The 16,966-nt window shown below is 34.7% G+C and overlaps 1 protein-coding gene and 1 pseudogene across 1 annotated transcript in view; one reads left to right on the forward strand and one right to left on the reverse strand.

Annotated features, from left to right (window-relative positions):
- The window catches only part of NSL1 (NSL1 component of MIS12 kinetochore complex), a 32,304-nt gene that overhangs the window by 4,584 nt on the left and 10,754 nt on the right, over positions 1-16,966 (forward strand). Inside the window, exons 3-4 of the mRNA XM_039230053.1 lie at positions 2,879-3,009; positions 4,605-4,659. Coding sequence (XP_039085984.1) covers positions 2,879-3,009; positions 4,605-4,659 — 186 coding nt within the window. The remainder of the gene's footprint in view (positions 1-2,878; positions 3,010-4,604; positions 4,660-16,966) is intronic.
- Positions 4,005-4,102, reverse strand: LOC120230542 (annotated as a pseudogene).

Here is a 16,966-nt window from a genome sequence, read left to right on the forward strand (position 1 = left end):
AAAATTTCATGTCTAATCCTTGGGATTTATTATAGTTATCTCTTCAGAGTCACCAAAGTTCACTTTCTGGTTTATATGTTAAAATGGTAAAAGCAGAAACATTAGAATTCACAGATATTATCAGAGTGATTGCCAGTTAGTAGGGGAGAGGGGGTGTATCACAGTCACCTAAGAGTAGTTTCAAACTACCCTGCCTTTACTGTGTCTTTATTTGACTCTTGTTCTGTGAAGTCACTTTGGAATTGCTTTATTGTTTGCTCCAGGCTGCCTTTAGCAATATGGTTCATCAATTTATAGATTAAGATATATATTTTCTAATAAATTGGCAGCCTAGGTAGAGTATGGTTATTCTTTGTCCCTTTTCCTCTTTATAACTGTGAGGGGAAATAGTTAAGAATACTACAATTTTACTATCTTTCATGAGCACTTATAACACCAGGCATTATACCAAATTCTAGAACATAGATGAGAATACATGGTCCTTACCATTTAGGAACTCAATGTTAATAGAAGGAAACGGACAAGGAATTACTATACTGTTTGGGAAGGGGGAGAAGACCTAACAGAATGAATTGTTATTAAATTAAATGCATATAATAAATGATAGCATGCTAGATAAAAAGGAGGAAGGACATTTGAAGCAAAGAAAACAGCATGTGCAAAGGCACAAAGGAGTGATATGTTTGGAAAATACCAGAAATGAACTGGAAAACTAATGGCAGATGTGGCCAGAGAGATAAGTTGGGGCCAGATCACAAAGAGCCCTGAGGGTTTGCTAAGGAATTTGCATTTTATCCTGTAGGCAATGGGGAACTGGTGGAGATTTTTTAAAGTAGAATTTACATGAAAAGCTTTGTGTTTTAGAAAGCTACCTGCTGGCTGTGTAGGGGATAAATTGGAGAAGAGAGCAATTCAAGGCAGGTCCATCGAAGGGAAGTTATTGCAATAGTACAGTGAAAGATGGTGAAGGCTTGCCCTAAGTAGGAAAGGAGAGAAAAAGGTTCAAGGGATATTCATTCAGCAGGTAGAATTAAAAGGATTTGTATTGATCTAATACATAGAAGCAATAAGTCAGCTTCACAAAGCAGAGGGTTTTTTTTTTTTTTTTTTTTTGTCTATTTTGTTCCCAGGGATCATTTTAGAAATGAGTGGAGAAATGAAATGAAAAAAATGAATATATGAGTGAAATCAACTTTCTCCTTTCCTCTGTAACTACCCTGAAAGGACTTGATTTTAGGTTTGACCAAGTATATTTAAGAATTAAAGTGTAAGTTCCTTGAGAGCATGGGCTGTATTTGTTTTTCTTATCGCTAAATTTCCAACACTTAGCTTGGCACATAGTGGGTACCCAGCAAATACTTGTTAAATTGGTGACAAAAATCTTCCCTGGTCAAATTGTTTATACATTTCAGTTTTGTAGCTCTATCACTAGGTGGCGCTGAGAAACCATTTTTCTCCTACATAGAAGATTTAGCTGGGAAACTTTTTTTTCAACTGTGAAATACTACATTATTATTTCAGAGTAATGATTGAATTTTTTAAATGGATAAATTAATATTTAGGGAGGGCTGTCCATTTAAGAGAGTATTCAAAGTAAGCAGTGGCTGATTTTTTCATAATATTCTCAAAAGAAGTAATTTAGTTGGACTTAATGAGTATTTGTCACATGAATAAGAGATACTTGGTGTACGTCATTATTCTTTACCCAATGTGTATATATATGCTGATATATATCAGCAATGTTTGGAAATGTTTCCAAAAATATGTATATTACAATTTCAGACTTCTTAACGAAACTTCTACTCAATAAAATAGAGATATTTCCAGCATAGATTACACAGCAGAACACATGTGACGTGAGACCATTTAAGCCAATGGCCTAACTTTTTAGTATTTTTAACTACTTATTCTTTAAGATGATTTTCAAAATAAGGTTGACATACCATCTGTGTTCATTTCATCTGGGGTGTCTAATTTTGGGGCTCCGTTTCAGAGGCCTTTGCTGAATCAAAATTTCTGCACTTCTGACAAGGTCTCCATGTGATTATTCATTCTGCTGAAGTTTGAGAATCACTATTTTAAAACAGGAAAGCAACAGATAACATAGTTCTAGCTAAATCAAAGAAATTCTAAAGTCACTGTGTCTCTTACTTTTCCTACTGTTTGTCCAGTTGTGTCTGTTTCACATTTAGCAACTCTACTCTCTGCTACTGTCACAGCTTTGGTGAGCACATAATAAACTCAAAACATATTAGAAACTTTGACACTAATTGCCCTTTACAGTCTAGTTCTTTTATAATTATATCATCCTTCTTTCTTTGTGCTTTATCCTGCAACCATTTAGAACTTTTAGTTTTAGAACAGTTTCCCCAAAACTCTATGATCTTACAAATACAGTGTCCTCTACCTAAAATGCTTCTCTCTGTAATTTTTTTCCTACCCTTTTTTAATCTAAAGGATTTACATTTAGATTCCAAGGCTCAGCTCAAATCTTACTTTCTGTATACAGTCTAAAATTCCCCAGGTAGAATTCATGTTCCTTTGTTCTGTGTCTGAATAGCATTTTGTTTATACCTCTGTTGAATTTATCACGTTGTTTTGCAGTTACTTGTTTTCTTCCAATGAACTGTTATCCTTTAGAGAGCAGGGATCATGTTATATTCATCTGTGTATTTTTCTGATTTAGGCCAAGCTTCCCCTAGGTGCTCAGTAATTGATTTTTCAATGAGTAAATAAATGAATGAATCACCAAAGTGGGGGCATCCATTAATTTACCATATTTGTTTTTCAATTGTTTTGTGATTTCTAAATTTAGCTTATTTGTATTATATTACTATATAAGCAACGTATTTTAAGAAATTTTTTCCTCTTAAAATAGATTCTGATATCAAAGTACTTGAAGATCAGTTTGATGAAATCATAGTAGACATAGCCACAAAGCGTAAGCAGTATCCCAGGAAGATCCTTGAATGTGTCATCAAAACCATAAAAGCAAAACAAGAAATTCTGGTAAGATGATTTGTCTTTGAGATAGTAAATTTTGCATAATGTCTATTTTACTATAATAAAAAAATTAAAGTATAAGATCTATGTGGACATAAATGATGTTTTGTTTTCTTTGTCTTTTCTTCCTCAATTACTGTTGTTTGTCTCTTGGAAGACTTTTTCCTGTTCTAAGTCATACTAGATTTTAAATACAGCTCTTTTTAAAATAGAATTTGAAGATGAAAGACTGACCATGACTTTACAATTCTGAGACCAGGAAGGCAAAATAAATTTATCTTTAAACCTTTTCTTTCTGCATGTCATTTGTGTTTTCACATTATGTGCGTATGTTTATATATTTTGGAAGACCCTTTAGTCAAATTAATGATGAAGGTTTAAATACTTGTTCATAACACCGAAATTTGCTTTATGAATTGTGTGTAATTTGTTTTGCTCCAAAAGTCACGATGGGACAAGAGTTTGCTGGGAATGCCATTGCTTCTGGAGTGAGAAACACGTGTTGCTTTAGATTATGTTATACTGTTTGTCATTAGTTTCTGAAATTACCAGACTTTCACATATAAATTTTCTTGTTGCTTTTTTGTCAGGAATTGTTTAAGACAGTAAAGGCAGTTACTTTACCTAAAACTTTTAGTCATTATTCTATGAGAAAAAAACATAAGCAGAATTTTTCATTTTTTTTCTTCCATATCAGTTCTCAAAGAAATACCCTACTCCGTTCCCCCTACTGCTTTTTAATGTTTCCTCAGGGAAAACATTCAAAATATAATTACTTGCTCTCTCCCTACTACTACCCTCTTCTTTCATGGAAAGAAACCTAGTAATCAGTATCGCATAAAAGAAAGAAAGTTAGCAGCCTGGTGAATTGGAAGTTTAAAAACCGATGCAAAATGGATGAATGGGGTAAAGATACTAAAGACAGCTTTTTTAGAAAACATTTTTGGCTTCTGCTGGCTTTGGGCAGGAGTAAGGCAGAATATTTCCCTTTTTCTTTTTGCTGAATTGTGAGTCTTGTTCTGTGTCATCCTTGTGCAGGGCCCATGCTAATTTTCTTTGTATGGCTCCAATTTTAGTATATGTGCTGCTGAACCCAGCAGGTGGATCCTGTTTCCATATTTCTACTCTTACAGTCTCAGTGTATCATTGGGCGTAGAGGCTTTCGTATGCTGACATGGTAGTGGCCTGGCCACTTTTCAAACCAGAGTTTCTGTGGAAATATGAGTTCTGAGTTCTAAACCTTACCTTAAAATGAACTTTTGAAAAACAATCTATTCATAATTTGGAGACTACCTTGTACTTTAAATACAAAATCCAATCTCTGTGCCTTTAATTTGCTTGTTTGCTTTTTTTAAAACTTTTTTAATGGTGCTATTTCTTAGTGTGTGCAGTAGGTGGCAATACTATAAAAGGTATAATTCAGACTTAATTTGGCCTTTTCTTCTTTTCCCCTCTCGTATAGATTTCAGGATCTTCCCCTCGCCCCCTAAAAAGAATGGTTCTACTGACTAATAGTATATTTACTTATATTAGCTGAAGGAAATGTTTTTATGAAGGATTAAGTGATTACATTAATTCTGTTTAATTTATTTTGTGTTTAGAAGCAGTACCACCCTGTTGTACATCCATTGGACCTAAAGTATGACTCTGATCCAGGTGAGTCAGTGCTCATTTGTGGTAAAAGTGAAGCATCGCTTGTAATTTTTATGAGTTCCAGATACTCTTTTAAAGGTGTCAGCGTGAAGGGTATCTTCCCTTTGATGTTCTAACTCACTACCAGTCATCTGTGTTTAGCTCTTCAGCTAAGGTTAACAGAACTTGCTCTAAACATACTGACTCAGGATCTCCAGGAGTAGGTACCAGGAATCTGAATGTATAAAGCTCTTCTTTTGACCTAGATTATTATAACACCTTTTCAATCTCTAACTTCTATTGTAATACCTTCCCATTTCTAGCTGCTACTTTACTATTCATTCTTTGTATTATAGCTAAAGCTATACTGTTAAAGCTTTCATAGTATCACTCCCCACTGTGATAACCATCATTGGTTTCTCATCATTTACAAAATAAAATCCAATAAAAATATAATGTTGAACTCAAGAAGAGATATATACACACTTGATACACCTTTAAACTCAATTCTGTTTCCATTTAGATGCATCCTTTAAAACACAGAGAAGTAAAATCAATACAAACTTATGTAAATTTAGCAACAATTTGCATTGCTAAAAATGTGGATCATATATATTTTTGAATGCTCTATTCTTACATTTAAAATTTGAAAAAATTTTCGTAAGAGACCTTTTAGTATTTTCCTTTGGCACTCAGAAGTACCATTTCTGAACTATTAGAAAAAACACTTAAGACCTTGATTTATTTGAATGGCCTATTTATACTTATGTCTTTGACTACTTTATCTTTGTCAAATTGTGCACTACTTTCTAACAAGTCCCCTACCCCTCCTAAGTCTCCCAAAGCCAATGAGATAAACCACGAAGGATGTACAAGTGTAAAGATACTCTGAAGTTTGTTAAAATCACAACATTCACTGTGTTTGACAAATAAAAGTTGACCTAGGAGCTAATGCTTAATTGTCATGGCTCATTAAAAAGGGTAAGTTGCCGAAATGCAGTGTTTGACATATATTTGTTTTGGTTTTGAACAACATAAAAATAATTGATACTTGTGATATCATAATTATCCAAGTATTACTTTTTAAAAAAATGTAAACTCTGTATTTAACATGGGGCTCAAACTAATAACCCAAAATCAGAAGTCACATCTTCTACTGACTGAGCCAGCCAGCTGCCCCCTCCAAGTATTACTTTTTAGATATAATTAATTTTCCTCTAAAGAAACTTATAACCTTTTTATCTTAAGAGGGAAAACAAATTTACTTAACTGATCTTTTGAAGGTCTGCATGAGTTTATTCCCACCATTCCAGTTATGTAGTAATAGTGGAAAAAATTCTTGATATCATATGATTCTGACTTCAAAATTAACCAAAGGAATAATTAGAATCTATGTTTTGGATAAATTTTTATATTTTGTCATTCTACATTTTTGTAATGTTTATAAACTTAGAATAGCGTAAGTTCTTTAGGCATAGCAAAATTAACTTACAGTTTTATTAACTGTGTATCTGGGGACAAGTTCCTTGATTTCTTCAACCTCAGTTTCTTTATGGTGCATTCTAGATTTGAAGCCTGATCCTTTAAGTGTTAATTCCTGCTCTGTCACTAAATATTATAGCATTGTTCTGCCTACTTATTGAGGTTATATTATGAATCATGAGAGATGAGGGGTTCTATAATATAGAACTAAAATATGTAAGTACAAGTGTGTAAAGAGATACCATGTAATAACCTTATTATAAATCCCATCATTTATAGTGGGATACCTTATAATACTGTGTAGCTTATAATCAAACTGGCAAAATCATGTAAAATTAATTAAAATGGCTTAGGGGGAAAATAGAAAGCATAAATTTGTATAGAACCTAAAAGTTTGAATAAGCTGCATGGGAAAACTTTTATGGGAACTTCTTGAAAGTTTTTTCTTTTTGTTAGAATAGTAAGTGATATCAAATTTATTTGAAAGCTGACTCTTTTTTAAGTTTATTTGTTTATTTTGAGAGAGAGAGTATGTGAGCAAGGGAAGGGCAGAGAAAGAGAGAAAGAGAAAATCCCAAGCAGACTGTACTGTCAATGCAGGGCCTGACGTAAGGCTTGAACTCACAAACTAAGAGATCATGACCTGAGCCAAAATCGAGAGTCCGATCCTTAACAGACTGAGCCACCCAGGCTCCCTGAAAGCTGACGTTACTAATTAAAAAATTTTTTAACTATTTTTTTAATGTTTGTTTATTTTTGAAAGAGAGAGACAAAGCATGAGCAGGGAATGGGGCAGAGAAAGAGGGAGACACAGAATCTGAAGCAGGCTCTGAGCTGTTAGCACAGAGCCCAAGGCAGGCTCAGACTCATGAACTGTGAGATCATGACCTGAGCTGAAGTCAGAGGCTTAACCAAATGAGCCACTCAGGTGACCCTGAAAGCTGACATTTTTTAAAGCAGGTTATCTAATTTTCAAAAAGCAGTACTTAGGCAATGTGTATAACATTGGTCTGGCAGTTAGATTAGGAACTTTGGGAAATACAGATATAAAGCAGACAGATTCTCAAAGAGCTTATGTTTGAGTGAAAAAAAAAAAGAGATGAACATAAAAACAGAATTCTTTCATGTCCTTTAACTGGTTCTTTTCCCAGTTTTCCCTATCTGAGTAAGTGGCACCTTGACCTACATTATTGCTTTAGTTAGAAGTCAACCTTGATTCTTTCCTCTCTTGAATTCCTCATATCTTGTCTATCAGTTAATCCAACAAATTATTCGTTTGAAATATAATCTCACATTCATCTACTTCTCTTCATCCTGTTATTATCACTTCTAATGTAGGTCACCATCACTTTAGCCAGAATTTCTACACAGTTTTACTATCTCACTGTTGCTTTTTCCTATTCCGTTATATATATATTTATTGGGCAGAGTTGACTTTTTAAAAAATTTATATAGCCACAGAGCTCCTTTATTTTATTTTTTTAAATATTTATTTATTTTTGAAAGAGAGAGAGTGAGCAAGCAAGTGGGGGAGATGTAGAGAGAGAGAAGACCTAAAGCAGACTCTGTGTTGACAGCAGTGAATCCCATGTGGGGCTTGAACCCATGAACAGTGAGATCATGACCTGAGCCAAAGTCGGATGCTCAACTGACTCAGCCACCCAAGTGCCCCAGGGGCAGAGTTGATTTTTTTTTAATTTTTTTAATGTTTTATTTATTTTTGAGATAGAGATAGAGACAGCATGAGCAGGGGATGGTCAGAGAGAGAGGGAGACACAGAATCTGAAGGCAGACTCCAGGCTCTGAGCTAGCTGTCAGCACAGAGGCCGACGTGGGGCTCGAACCCACGAACCGTGAGATCACGACCTGAGCCGAAATCGGACGCCTAACCGACTGAGCCACCCAGGTGCCCCCAGAGTTGATTTTTAAAAAATTCTTGAAATGTTTCAAAAATATAGAAAATATGGAGTATGACATAATGAACATCTTTGTTGCTACCACTCGTATTTAAGGCCTATTCACATTTTTGCCAAATTTGTTTCTGACCTTTTTAGAAACTAAAAGCTATGGATAGAGATGAAATGTCCTTCGTGCTCCTTCACCATCTTATTCTGCCTCCCTCTTACTTTAGAAGTAATCACTATCTTCAAGCCGAGTGGATCTTTCCTATCCATGTTTTTATGCTTTTACTTTATGGTTATGTAACCATAAATAATAAATGGCATTTGTTTTTAAATTTTTATGTAAATTTTATGTAAATTTAAATTATGTCATACTGATCACATTCTGCAACTTTTTCCCTCTTGACATTTTATATGTTCTTGCTTTCCCATATTTTGCCAATAATTGTTACTGTCAGGCATTCTAAATATATATATATTTATCTGTATATTTGTATATCTGTATCTATATATACACACATACACATCTTTAAAAATTTTCTTGCCAATTTGACAGGCATGCAGTAGTATTTAAAGGTTGAGTATACTTTCTTATGTTTTCTGACCCTACAGTTGCCTCTGTTTATATTCTTTGCCCATTTTTCTGTTGAGTTGTTTGAGCTCTTCTTATTCACTTCTAAGAGTCATACATACAGACACAGATCTGTACACACATGTACACATATTCTGTGTCCTTTGGTTATAAGCACTGTAAATACTTGCTCTCAATTTTTGGCTTGTCTTTTAAACTTTATATGTAAACGACCTTATTAGTAATTTTTAATGTAATCAGATTTACCAGGTTTTTTCCCCTTATAATTTGTTCCTTGAATGTCTTTAAGAAATCCTCTACCCAAATGACATAAAGGTCTTTCGATATTTATTGTTATATCGAAACAGGATAGGAGGAAACAGGGAGGGAGGGAGGAGAATATCCCAAGCAGGCTCTACACTCAGTGCATGGAACCTGACATCGAGCTTGAACTCACGAACTGTGAGATCATGACCTGAGCCAAAATCAAGAGTTAATAACTGATTTTGGGATTATAATTGAATATTGAATATTGCTGATGTTTAAGAACACCAATGATTTTTATTTGTTGAACTCTTACTAGTTTTAATGGTTTATCTAGTTCCAATTATATTTTTTAAAGTATAATCGTATCATTTGCAAGTAATGATGAGTTTTGTCTTTTTCCTACACACCTTTTTTTGTCTTATTACATTGATTAGAATCTCCTATAGTATAATGTGACTAGTAGCAGTGATAGTGGTCATAATATTTTAAAATTATGAATAAGTATATAATTTTATTGAAATTTTTTTTGCCCCAACTGAGATCATATATTTGTTAACTACCTTTATTGCAGAATAATTTACATATAATAAAATATATCAATTTTATGCATACAGTTTTGACAAATGTATACAACCATGTAACCATTACTACAATTCATTTAAAAAAATTTTTTTAACGTTTATTTATTTTTGAGACAGACAGAACTTGAGCTTTTTCATATCTTGCTTTAGGTTTATTTTTTTTCACAGCCTTTTCGAAAGTCAGCTTTTAGGTTTTCTATTTCTCTCTTTCTCTCTCTCTCTTTTTTTAGTTTTCTGGTTCCTTGAATTCTTATCTTATCTTTAGTATAGTCTTCCTGCTTTCTTGAGTTTTCTCTGTAATTTATAGCTTCTTGAGTTGAAAACTTTGTTGAAGAGTTATTTTTTAATAAATGCATGGAAGGCTGCTAAGTCCTGCTTTAGCCATATTTCCAAGCCTTGACATGTCTAGCTCTGAAATATTTTTTAGTTTGTAAATATAGATGTTTTCTTTGACTTACTTTCTCTTTCTCTCTCTCTCTCTCTCTCTTTTCTGGTTTGGAAGCTATATGCTATGTTTCTTTTGTTTTAGGGTTACGTGTAAAATTTTAGCACACTAGAATTCTAAAATTATCTAACATAGTTATTCATTATTTCAAGTCCCCTCCTGAGCAAGACAAGGACCTTGCTACACTTTACCCACTGAATAAGCACCCCTCTTCCTCAATCTTTTTCTTTGTGTCTAGACTGTTAGTTTTTCTTTTACTAGAAAAACACAGTTTACTCATTACTAATTTTCTGCATCCAATGATTAAATTTATCAACAAAATTTTCAAAATTCTGTGGTTAGTATTTCTTGAATCTCATGCCTTCCTTCTAGGTTAACTATCTATGCTGATGTGCTTCTTTACATACTTTAAGTAAAAGTCTGAGGGTGGTAGATTCTCTTAGTTTTTTTTAAATGTTTATTTTTGAGAGAGAGGGAGAGAGTGCGCACACAGGGAAGGGGCAGAAAGTGGAACAGAGGATCCAAAGCAGGCTGTGCACTGACAGTAGTAAGCCCAGTGCAAGGCTTGAGCTCATGAACTGTGAGATCATGACCTGAGCCGATGTCAAACCCTTAACCAACTGAGCCATCCAGGCACCCTGACTCTCTTAGTTTCTATTTCATCCTAGCTCTTGAATTCTGTTGTATGTACTTTCATTTACCATAGGGAATACATCACTGTCTTTGACAGCTATGTTTTGGATGGCTTTACTGAGATTTAATTTATACACCATACCCATTCACACATTTATTTAATTTTTTTAAAAGATTTTATTTTTTTCTTCAACTTTTTATTTAAGTTCCATTTAGTTAACATACAGTATATTATTTGTTTCCTGCATAGAGTTTAGTGATTCATCCCTTATACCCATTTTTTTTTTTTTAAGTAAACTCTACACTTAATGTACGCCTCAAACTTAACAGCCCCAAAATCAAGAGTCTCATGCTCTGTCAACTGAGGCAGTCAGGTGCCCCTCAATTTACATTTAAGGTGTACAGCTTTAGGGCTTTAAGTATATTCAGAGCTATACAACTATCACCAAAATCAATTTTTAAGCATTTTTATTACTTCAAAAAGAAATCCCATACTCCCTAGCCATTCTCTCCGTCTCTCATCTCTTTCTCCTGGCCCTTTGTAGTCACCAATCTCTTCCTATCTGTATAGATTTGACTATTTTGGACATTTCATATAAGTGGAATCATGCAATATGTAGTCCTTTAAGAATTGCTTCTTTCAATTATTTTTAAAATATTTTTATTTATTTCTGAGAGAGAGAGAGACAGCGTGAAGAGGGGAGGGTCAGAGAGAGAGGGAGACACAGAATCTAAAACAGCCTCCAGGCTCTGAGCTAGCTGTCAGCACAGAGTCCAACGTGGGGTTCGAACCCACGAACCATGAGATCATGACTTGAGCCAAAGTCGGACGCTTAACCAACTCAGCCACCCAGGCGTCCCGCTTCTTTCAATTAGTATAGTGTTTTCAAGGTCCATCCATGTTGTAGCATGTATCGCTACTTCATTTCCTTTTATTCTCGAATAATACTCCTATATATACATTCATCAGTGTAGGGACTTTTTAAAAAATTTATTTATTTTGAGAGAGGAGGTGGCGGGATAGAAAGAGAATCACAAGCAGGCTCTGCACTGAACCTGATGCAGCACCTGAGCTCATGAACCATGAGATCATGACCTGAGCCAAAGTCAAGAGTCAGACACTTAACTGACTAAACCACCCAGGCACCCCAAGACTTTTTTTTTTATTAATAAGCTCCATGCCCAATGTGGGGCTTGAACTCATAGCATCAAGAATTGCCTGCTCTACTGAGTGAGCCAGCCAGGCATCCCAGAGACATTTTTGAGTTGTTTCCACTTTTCACTATTATGAATACTTCTATGAATATTTGTGTACAAGTTTTGTGTGCATATATACTCTCTTGAGTGTATATAACTGTAAGAATGGGATTGCTAATAACTCTATGTTTAGCTTTTTGAGGAACTGCTGAACTGTTTTCCAAGGCAGCGATACCATTCACATTTCTGCCAGGAGCGTATGAGGGTTCCATTTTTTCTACATCCTCACCAAATCTTTTTAGGTTGTCTTTTGTTTATAACCATTCTAATAGGTAAGAAGTGATATCTCACTGTGGTTTTGATATACATTGCTCTGATGATTAATGATGAGCATCTTTTCATGTGCTTTTTGGCCATTTATCTCTTTTGGAGAAATGTCTATTCAAATCCTTTGACCATTTTTAAATTGTGCTATTTATCTTTTTATTGTTGAGTAGTAATTGTTCTTTTATTATATTTTGGATATTAGTTCATTATCAGGTACATGATTTGCAAATACTTTCTCCTATTCTATGGGTTGTCTTTCCCTTTTTTGATGGTATTCTTTGAAGTACAAAAGTTTTAAGTTTTGATAAGTCTGATTTATCTCTTTTTTTCTTTTGATTGCTTACACTTTCAATGTCATATCTCAGAAACCATTGCCTAATACATAGTCATGAAGATTTATAGTTGTGCATTCTTCTAAGAGTTTTATAGTTTTCTCTCTTACATTTAAGTCTTTGATCCATTTTGGGTTAATTTTTGTGTATGGTGTGAGGTAGGAGTCCAACTTCATTCCTTTGTATATGTATGTATAACTGTTTTCAGCACCATTTGTTGAAAAGGCTATTTTCTACCTCATTGAATAGTGTTGGCAACTTTGTTGGAAGTCAGTTAGCTGTAATGTGCACGTTTATTTCTGGATTTACAGTTCTATTTCGTTGATCTCTATATCTATCCTTAGGCTGTTTATTAAAGTTTTGATTATTAAAGTTTTGCAGTTAAGTTTTGAAATCAGAGTGTACTTTGATTCTTCTTTTTTCACTTTGTTCTTTTTCAAGATTGTTTGCCTCTCGTGGGTCTCTTCAGTTTCCATATGAATTTTAGAATCAGTTTGTCAATTTCTTCAAAGAAGCCTGCTGGCATTTGGGTAGGGATTGTGTTGAAATTATAGATTAATCTGGGAGTAAGCTATTAAATGTTAAATATTAAATATTAAATTTTCTAATCCATGAACAAAAAATGTCTTTCCATTTATTTAGGTTTCTTTGCTTTTTTTAACAGTTTTCTAGTTTTTAGCACTTCATTTGTTACATTTATTCCCAACTATTTTATTCTTTTGATGCTAATGTAATGAGAATTTTAAAAAATTTTATTTTCACTTGTTCATTGCTATTATAAAAGAGTAGAATTGATTTTAATTCACTGATCTTGTATATTGCAACATTGTATGTTTTTTTTTTTTAAATGTTTTATTTTCTAGGAGAGAGAGAGAGAGACAGCGTGAGCAGGGGAGGGTCAGAGAGAGAGGGAGTCACAGACTGAAACAGGCTCCAGGCTCTGAGCTGGCAGTCAGCACAGAGCCCGACGCGGGGCTCGAACCCACGAACCGCGAGATCATGCCCTAAGCGAAAGTCGGATGCTTAACCGACTAAGCCACCCAGGTGCCCCTATATTGCAACATTGTAGAACTCATTTATTCTAATATTTTTTAGTGGATTCTTTAGAACTTTCTATATAAAATATTATATCATATCTGCAAATAGTGATAGTTTTATTTCTCCTTTTGCAATTTGGGTGCCTGACATTCATTGTTGATGAGAAGTCTCTTGAGACTCTAAATGCAATTCTATTATAGATGGTCTGTTTTTCCTTTACTGACTTTTTGGATTTTCTCTGTATTCTTAATGCTCTGCAATTTTACTACAACGTGTCTAGATGTTTATTTTTATTTATCTAGCATATTGTTTGGTGTGTACATTTTTCTTATTTTTTTTTAACATTGAAAATGACTTTATTGCTTTTTCTTGATTATATGAAAGTACATTCACATTCTAAAATTGTTAAAAGATAAGAAACACATTACATGAAACCACATACTCCTGATTATTGCTTGACTCCCATACCTTCAATCCACCTGCAAGATCTTGCTGCCCATACCTTGAAAATATACTACAAATTCAGCCACTTTCCACCAAATCCATTACTACCTCTCTTACCCATATTCTGTTAGCTGGATTACTACAGTAGTCTCCTCACTAGTCTAGTTTTCCACACAGCATCCTGAGGATTCTTTTTAAAGCATAATCAGGTCACATCACCCCCTGCTTATCACTCTGTAGTGACTGCCAGTCCTGCTTCTCTTGGTCTACAAGATTCTTTCTGACCAGGGCTCTGGCTGCCCCTCTGACTTCATCTCTGACTTTGGTCTCTTCTCACTCTCACCTTTCCTTATTGTGCTGCAGCCACACTAGCATTCTTGCTGTTTTCCCAAGGACATGCCACACACTGGCCCTATGGCTTCACACTTGCTGTTCCCTGGTTCCTATCTAAAACCACCTGCCTGACTCACCTCAGTCAGCTCTCTGTTCCAGTCGTTACTTCATCAGAGAGGTCTTTCCTGACAACCTATGTCACATCCCTTTCTGACCCCCTTGGTCATACTCTGTCCCCTTAACCTGCTTTTGTTTTTTCACCACTTAACTGACATAAAATTTCTGTTTATTTTATTGTCTTCATCTCTCCCCCAACTCTTTTATAAACTCCCTGTGAATAAGGATTTTGTCTACTACTGTTTACCCTAGCTAGCTCTCTACGAACATTATCTGACATTGTACACTCAGGAAGTATTTGTGAACTAAATACATAATTATATGTATATTGATCATGTTATACAGTTTTTTAAAAATACAAGGTTAGCATTCTGTTTTTTACTTCCTTTTTCTTTTTTGTTTGGCTTCCTTTCTCCCATTTACTACCCTTTCAGATAACCACTGTTAACCTGGTGCGAATCCATTTTTCCATTTTTCTCTACTCATATAATCATACAAGAGTACATATGCACTGGACATTTGGGGCATCATATACTTTACAGGAAATTATTTATTCAAATTATGTGCATTTTACTCTTTTAAGTATATAGTGGAAGTCTTCCAATTCAACTGCCATAAATCTATGTTAGTGTTTTAAATTGTTATATTTTTGTAATTAGTTTTTGTGCTAATTAGTTTTATAATTAATTTTATAATTAGTTTAGTGAAGGTAAATTTAATATGAAATCTTAAATAATCAATAGTGTATATATAGTAGTAAATGAAAGTCCTCCCAAGTCCTTCTGATCCCACACACCTTCAAATAGACAGCTACTTTAACAGTTTGATATGTCTGATTTTAGATCTTTATCAGTTTGCTTTTGTTTGTTTTTTGGGTTTTTGAGAGAGAAAGTGTGTGCCTGTGCATAAGTGTGAGCGGGGGAGAGGCAGAAGGAGATGGAAGGGGAGAATCTTAAGCAGCCTCAACTGTGAGACATGACCTGAGCTGAAATCAAGAGTCAGACGCTTAACCAACTGAGCCATCCAGGTGCTCCAGCAGATCTTTATCAGTGTATTTGTACATGGGCAGACAGGCACAGGTTTGAGTTATTTTTTATGTATTATATAATGCATTCTGTGATTTTTTTTCACTCAACAGTTCAAATAAATAGTTCAGCTCTATGCATTTTATTGGTAATTTCTTTGTACATAATTTTATTTAAATATATACATTTGAGGAGGGGGTGAGATTTTTTTTTGTTTTGTTTGCATCCCCTTTCCTCCCATCTTCACCTCACATTTCCAAGTATATATTTAATCAGACGACTCCCATCTTCTAGAAAATCTTTAACCTAATCTCTGAACTTTGCTTCTTTATCATTTCTTCTGTTTTTGTATTATTCTCATTTTTATTTAATAATTTATCTTTCTGCTGTCATGTTTATGATGATTTCCAAGAGTTATGAGAGGATCCTAAACTTATAAAATTATTTTCAGATTGTTCTATTTTTATGCCATGTGCAGTAAATTTCTCACCTTCACATTAGTTATGTTGGCTGTCATTCATGGTTGTGATTTCTTCATGTACTTTGGAATTTTGATTTGCAGATGCTCTTTCACTGAGATTATTTATGTGCTTATTTTCTTTTCTTGTCACTACCTTACCCCCTTCCTGTCTAGTAGTTGTGTGGTTGCCTTTCATCTGCCCTTCAGGCAAGAGCCGATCTTGCCTTTGCAGCACGGAGACCCTGTTCCAGTGTAATACAGGAGATACTGGATCTAGTCACTAAGTCAGCAGGCAGCTTGGTCCAGGCCCAGGCTCTGAGGCATTATCTGCATCCCATCACTTCTGATGTATGCCTCAGTTCCTGACCATGGTTAATGGCAGGTCTTTTTGAGGGTAGGAAAACTCTATCTCAACCCTTTTTAATACAGCAAAGTTGACTCTCCCCATTTCCTGCTCCTCTGGAGCACTTTGGGCCCCTTTTATGTTACAGGAAGCAAATTCTGAGTTACTGCCTACTTACCATCTGCCTACTGGTGGGTCTGCAACTTTGGCCTGACTCACAGCTTTTTCTCTTCTACTTTTTTATGGTTCATAGAAATGCTTATTTTGTATATGCTTTGTGATATGTCTTTTTAATTTTCAGTATTTCTCCCATGATGTTTTGGACAAAGGTGGGGAGTTTTGTGAATTTCCAAGACCAACTTGACCAGACGTCTACTCTTAAAAACACAAATCAGCTTTCATTCCTCTGCTGAAAATTCTAAAATCTTCCAATTAAAAAAAAAATATGGGGGTGCCTGGGTGTCTCAGTTGGTTAAGCATCTGACTTTGGCTCGGGTTGATCTCATTGCTAATTTGGGTTGAAGCCCTGCGTCAGGCTCTGTGCTGACAGCTCGGAACCTGGAGCTTGCTTCAGATTTTGTCTCCATATCTCTGCCCTTCCTTGCTTGTGCCCTGCTCTGTCTGTCTGTCTCTGTCTCTCTCTCTCTCAAAAATAAAATAAAACATTAAAAATTTTTAAAAGTCAAATATGTGTACATATATGTATATATTTAAAATATATTTCAGACTTCTTAACATTCCCTTACGTGACCTAGCTCCCACCTACCTTTCCAAATTCATTTCAGATACTTACCTTTTTTTCTGTAGCCCTATGGTCCACCTTTCATTTCTTTGA

Source organism: Hyaena hyaena, unplaced genomic scaffold, assembly GCF_003009895.1.
Source record: "Hyaena hyaena isolate Hyena2069 unplaced genomic scaffold, ASM300989v1 scaffold_43, whole genome shotgun sequence".
In the NCBI taxonomy this organism is placed as follows: domain Eukaryota; kingdom Metazoa; phylum Chordata; class Mammalia; order Carnivora; family Hyaenidae; genus Hyaena; species Hyaena hyaena.